Source organism: Lactuca saligna, chromosome 5 (assembly GCF_052625555.1).
Source record: "Lactuca saligna cultivar CGN05327 chromosome 5, ASM5262555v1, whole genome shotgun sequence".
Taxonomy (NCBI): Eukaryota; Viridiplantae; Streptophyta; class Magnoliopsida; order Asterales; family Asteraceae; genus Lactuca; species Lactuca saligna.
The window spans coordinates 37,040,910-37,047,500 of record NC_136421.1 but is presented as its reverse complement, the minus strand read 5'-3'; the positions used below and the strand labels follow the sequence as shown (position 1 = coordinate 37,047,500).

General features: G+C 43.1%; 1 protein-coding gene across 1 annotated transcript in view; it reads right to left on the bottom strand.

The window, feature by feature from the left end:
- The window catches only part of LOC144997418 (NAC domain-containing protein 100-like), a 1,839-nt gene extending 630 nt beyond the window's left edge, over positions 1-1,209 (bottom strand). Inside the window, exons 1-3 of the mRNA XM_078957324.1 lie at positions 674-1,209; positions 290-567; positions 1-197 (exon numbers count right to left, since the gene is read on the bottom strand). The exon at positions 1-197 is cut by the window's left edge and continues 630 nt beyond it. Coding sequence (XP_078813450.1) covers positions 1-197; positions 290-567; positions 674-869 — 671 coding nt within the window. The 5' untranslated portion in view covers positions 870-1,209. The remainder of the gene's footprint in view (positions 198-289; positions 568-673) is intronic.
- Between the last annotated feature and the right edge of the window lie 5,382 nt (positions 1,210-6,591).

Below are 6,591 nucleotides of genomic sequence, written 5' to 3'. Positions count from 1 at the left end.
CTGGAGAAGCAGGGCACGTCGAGGGAATCAGATTTAATCACCCTGCCACCACTGTATGGTGATGAAGTGTCTGTCAGTGGAGGGAAATGAGTCGGATTCGGTTCGCTTTCGCCGGAATTTGCAGTCATGGTCCCCGGAATATTTGCTTTCTTCTCGCCGGAACCTTTGTGAAACACGCGGCATATCACCCACTCATTCTGCAATTCCAACAACAAGCATCGACAACCTAAAAACAGAGCAGAGAGAGCGAGATAAAAACAGGGGAGAATAGAGGATGAAGAATCAATACCTTGGCTGATTTTGGTAGGGGTTGGACAGATGATTTACCCTCTAATCTAAATTCGTGAATTACCCAATTTGTTTTTTCCCCTTTTGGAGCTCTCCCTTTATAGAAAACCAGAGTTTTCTTCATTCCGACGAGCAATTTCCCACGGAAAATCTCCTTATCTTTTCCGGTGGCTTTCCAGTAACCTGCATCGGTTGCTCTGTTCGTGCGCAATCCGGTGGGATACTTCTTATCCCTTACACAGAAAAAATACCACTCCTTTTCGCCCATTTTCGCCAACCCTTCATTCAAAATCGAAAACAAGAGGAACCCAGGAAAAAAAGTCAGAAATTTTCATCAAAAAAGACGAATTTATTCGAACCGAATTATTAAAAAACAAAAACTCACCAGGTAACTGCCATGGCTCAATTCTGTTCATATCAACCTCCCCTATTGCTTTAGCAGAGAAGCTATTATCAACGACTTTCTTGATCAAATAATGCGTGATCAGCTCTTCATCTGTCGGATGAAATCGGAATCCAGGAGGTAAGTCCATCTGCTGTTCGTCTTCTTTCGCAAACCCAGAGTAAGTATCCATCATCATGTTAAACCCCTGAAAAGTCTTTGAACTTTTCAAACTCAAAAAGATTACAACTTTTCTTGATAAAACCTAGGAATATTGTCACATCTAGTCTAGGACTGCAAAAGAGGTAGATCTACTTGCCTTTAGACTTGAACCTAGAGAGAAAAAGAGAGGGAGAGAAGAGGTGAATCTAGTTAAGGAGACTAGGGGTAGATTGTTGTTTTCGAAATGGAAATGAAAGCTATGAGGAGGTTATAAAGAAGCAGAAAGGAGGAAGCCATGGAAGAAAGAAAAACCATAAAGTAGAGTAAGCTTAAAGATTGAGAGGTTTGAAAGAAAAAGAGGAAAAGATTCAAGGACTCAAGCCCCTAAATACTGGTTTTGGAGAGAGAGAAAGAGAGACGTGGTTTAAAAGGAAGCCAATTGGGAAGAGGGGAAGGGCGGGGTGGGGGAGGTGGCATTTTTGGCCTTTTAAAAAAAAAAATATTGCAATTTTTATTTTTGAGATGATTTAATGTTCTTAACTAAACATAGGTAAATCACTTAATCTAGTATTCATATATTTGATAGGTGTAATTAATTGATGTGGGATTGAGTAGAGTGGCTTTTAATTTTTGTTGTTAATAGATGTACTTGAAATTTTATAATATGAATTTGTAAATAAATTATTTCGTCTCATTCAAAAAGATAATCAATTTATAGATTTGTTTTGACTTTGTAATTGATGCATGATACGTTTTTTTTTTAATTACTATAACTATTTAATGTAGATGTGAATAAATGAAAATCAACGATTTCATATCATGGTTTTAAATTGATTAAATCACAAGTTCCCATTAAAAAATTTCAGCTTCGAAGGTATGTTGCTAATCCTATTAATTTGATCTGATGATACTAATAAAAATATAAATTACATTTTATGTGCTATAAAAACCTAAATATAAATGACGTGTTCATTTTTTTTATATGGACCATGAAACGTGATAGTTATGGGTACAATAATTATATGAGTAGTGATCTCTATACAATAATTTTTGGTCATATACAATAATTTGTGTTTTATGAAGTTGTACAGTATAAACATATAAAACATAAATTATTGTGTATTGTTAAAAATTGTTGTGTATTGATCAATATACATAATTGGAAAAAAAAAATATTAACAAAGAAAGACTCGAATTAATGAAAATAAATGACCATCTCTGTGAGATTTCCACCGTTTCCAACAAATCTTTTTGTTTTCACGTGGATCATCTTGTTTTTATGTTGATCTTCTTGTTTTTACGTGAATCATTATGATATTCGATAACCCCGAAAAAAAAATTGGCTTTTTGTCCGGAATTTCGGTCACTATTTAGTCGGTTAAAATGAGTATAACAAGTGTATTATGATGATACTTATCAACAACTTCATGTATATGGTATGACATTCTTGCATCAAGTAATGCTTATCGTATGTTACACTGCAACAATTTTTTACAAAAAGAAAATAATTAACAAACAATTTTAAACAAAAGAAAATAATGAGTTGTAGCAAAGTTGAATTTTGTTAGAATTAAGGACTTAGACAAACATGATAATCAAGATGTGAGTAACAATTAAGAACATAAGAATTAACGTGATTAATTTGATTAGAGTAACTGATCGAGATTTATGTGAGAGAGGTGGTAGCACGGCATGGAGTGCCGACTTCGATAGTGTCAGATCGAGATGTACATTTTACTTCAAGGTTCTGGAAGAAATTGTATGAGGAGTTGGGTACCCGGTTGCATTTCAGTACCACATACCAGCCGCAGACAGACGGGCAGAGTGAGCGGACGATTCAGACGCTCGAGGACATGCTACGCGCAAGTGTTATGGACTTTGGAGGAAGTTGGGACACTTATATTCTTTTGGCTGAGTCTTCTTATAACAACAGCCACCATTCCTGTAGCACCTGGTCTCCGGTATGTGAATTTTATTTGAGCATTGCCCTAATTTAGCCTTGGACTCGGCGAGTCATAGGGTCCGACTCGCCGAGTAGGGACGAGACTCAGGACACGTTTTAAGTAGGCGACTCGGCGAGTCCACATCCTGGACTCGGCGAGTCACCGCTGCCGGATGAAACCCTAAGTTTCAAGGGTTTGCACCCTATTTAAACTCTCATTCCGCCCCAACTCGTCCCCATTCACCCCCAGACCTCCCCCAACATCGTTTTCCCTTGTTTCCTTGAGAGATTGAGGTGTTCTTGGTGTGTTCTTGAAGGTTTTGAGGAGAAAGAGGAGTAGATCAAGAAGAGGAGAAGGAGATCGGCCATCTTTGTGTCATTTCAACATTTTCCTTGAGGTATATCTCGTTTTCCCCTGTTTCTATGCTTAGGATGTCATTTGGGACACTCTTGAGCAATTCTCCAAGCTTGTTTGTGCTTAAGGACTCGTAATAAGTGGACTAACCTTTAGATCTAGGCAATATTGAGCTCCAGGAGCTCAGATCTGTGAGCTTTATGGCCCCATGTGGCTTGTTCATCCTAGATCTACCCTTTTGAGGCATTTTGCACCCTAAAATCCACATTAGTGAATATCCACACGTAAAGTTGGAAACTTTACGTGTGATTTGTGTTCTAGAAGTCCAGATCTATGAATGGCATGGACTGAAACCGAGTAAATCTGTGTATTTGGTGGATGCATGGCGACGACTCGGCGAGTCGCATAGGTGACTCGGCGAGTCTGGTCGCGAGTCACCGATTTGGTCCCTTCATCATGTGTCGAGTTGAGCCATGAGTCACAGGGGGTGACTCGGTGAGTTGGGAGCTGAACTCACCCATGTTAGGACTCGGCGAGTCAATGCCCTGACTCGGCGAGTCCAAGGAAATCTTCATAGATCAAGAACAGACTCGGCGAGTTGTTCATACAACTCGGCGAGTCTTAGCATAAAGTGTTCATCAGATGAAGATGAACTCGACGAGTTGTTCATGAAACTCGACGAGTAGGATGAAGGAGTTGAACGACAGTTAGAAGGTGAACTCGTCGAGTCATAGCCCGACTCGACGAGTAGAACCAGGGACCCAGGACAATGGTTTGCTAGGGACTCGGCGAGTGGTGATCCACTCGGCGAGTCGGGTCAACTGAAAGTTGACTCTAGCTTTAGCTTAGAGCTAGACCGGGGGTAAAATGGTCATTTTACCTAAAGGGCAGTTAGCAGTGTTTGATTGAGTATGTTGTGGGAATTGCAGCCGGAGGACTCCCGGAGCAGCAGCAGTCAGTTAGTTCCCGATCAGTTCAGCATCTACTTTGAGGTGAGTTACCTTCCAGTAGTAGTGGGTCTAAGGCCTCAATGCCGACCCACCAGTAGGAGATGTATGACAGATGATTGTCTTTGTGATATCATCTAAGTTTGCTACTACCTGATAAGTTATATGCTAGCATGATATGTTGTATGTGATAAGTAGTAGAGTTTGGTTGTTAGGACCGAAGGGTAGTCAGACACCCCAGATACGTCTGACAGTATGTGATGATATGTTTGCATGCTGGCTTGTTATGTTATATGTGATCGTAGTAGTAGGGGGTGAAATAGTCCCCGAGGATCGGTTGTTAGGACCGATGGGTAGTCAGCACCCCAGAATGGCTTGACACGGGTAAGACGACACCCCAGAATGGCCGTATGGGTAGGTCGGCACCCCAGAATGGCCGTACCGGGTAGTCAGGCACCCCAGAATAGCCTGGCAGTACGTATGTTATGTGTTTGTTTGGTATGTGGTACGTTGGGGGAACTCACTAAGCTTTGTGCTTACGTTTACAGTTTTGTTTTCAGGTACCCCTGCATCGAAGGGGAAGGAGCCGGCGCAGTAGCGGCACGTCATACACACACTCTTCAGTTTCCGCATTTATGAGATTTACTGGGATTGTACTCTGATATTCTGATGGGATGTATGGTTTGACTTTTTAGAACATGGTTGCGATGTGTTATGGTGTGAACAAACAATGTTTTTATTTATTAACGTTTTCTAAAGTAATACCTTAAAAATGAAATTTTCGGACGTAAAAATTGGGACGTTACAAGTTGGTATCAGAGCCCTGGTTTGAGGGATTCGGACACGCCTTCGGGAGTGTTTGGACTCAAATCGAGGGATTGAAAGATTTTTCCAAAAGGAATTGTTCTTTAAAACCCGGAAAAGAGTCACAAGAAAGAGTAAAGTGTGTGACGTGCGCGACCGGCCGAGCTCAAGTAAGTATTCCCCATAGTACCCATACAAGTTTATGTTATGTTTATCAGCTTTATGAATATTGCATGCTAGAATAGGCTAAGGATCTAGGAGTGATGCCTTATGTGCCTGTTTATTTGCTACAGCTTTATGAATATTGCATGCTAGAATTGAGTAGACAGCAGTAGGATAGCTTGTTTAGGTTATGCCTGATAGTATGAGCTTAGCATCCTATGTTAAGTGTCGTTTCTTGTTCTAAGAACAGTTTTGGCTTGAGTCTGTTTTTCCTTATCCGAATGCTGCTTGCTTCGTGCTTGGTGGGATTCTGAGTAATGGGAGTGAGCCACTAGGTAAACACGTCACACCACATGTAATCAGGGTTGAATAATCCCAAAGCGTTGGAACTGGCCCTATTGCGCAGCTCTTGTTTGAGTCCAACCGTTGTAGGGACGGATCTTTTACTTGAAGGATTATCTAATCCTCATCACATGTGATGGTGTTTAGGTGGTGGCTAACTGGCATTATGAGGAGACCTACAGCAGCTGAGGACCAGTTGTGTTGAACTTGGGTTTTCCCTAGGGCAAGCCTAGGATGAGAATAACAGAGAGTAGCAGTAGTAAAGGGGAGCTGGTGGAGTCGAGGAATTCCTCGGAGAAGGTACGGATAGATGTGGAAGGTAGTATGGGCCCGTACTACTGAAAGCAGAGGATCCGTACCCAAGCCAAGGAAGGCCAAGACGAGACCAAGGAACCTGTAAGTAGTTGAGATCCCTCAGAAAGTAGCAGTACCACTAATGATTATTATGATGTTTTGCAGAATGGTGGTACTTCGACCGAGACCGACAGATGGCGGGTCAGGAGAGGGGTCAGGTTCGGGATCTGGCACCGAGCCGATTGAGGAGAGGCTACGTGAGTTCATCACGTCGGAGATCACTAGGGGCATCCTTGAGTCGACCCCCATCATCTTTGGGTCGATCAAGGAAGGGATCGTGGAGTTGATGGAGGATCGCCTACGGGCATTCAGGAGCGACTTGGCCTCTAGCCAGTCAGGATCTCGCACACTGTCCTTCAAGGACTTCAGGGGCAGTGGTGCGCCAGATTTCCATGGGGTGAAGGACCCCATTGTCGCCAGGCGGTGGATTGCGGATATTGAGTCCGCCCAGTTGACCAGCTTCTGCCCCGAGGGGTCAAAGGTGAGGTACGCAGCAGGGTGTTTACGGGACCGGGCCCGAGATTGGTGGGAGTCAGTGGGTGACTCGTTGGGAGCCTCGGCTATCGAGGCAATGACCTGGTCGGACTTTGTGGCTAGGTTCAGGGCAGAGTTTGCGCCAGCGGTCGAGCTTCAGCAGCTGGCCAGGGAGTTTTTAGACATGAGGCAGACGACAGAGACCGTGGCGGAGATCACCGCCAAGTTTCGGGAGAGGGCTTTATTGGTGCCCCAGTATGCAGGTGACGAGGATATGAGGAGGACTCGTTACCATGATATGCTACGAGCTGACATTCGGGAGCATGTTAGCTTTTCGGCTTGCCCTACCCTGGACTCCATGATTGCCAGGGCTAGGGAG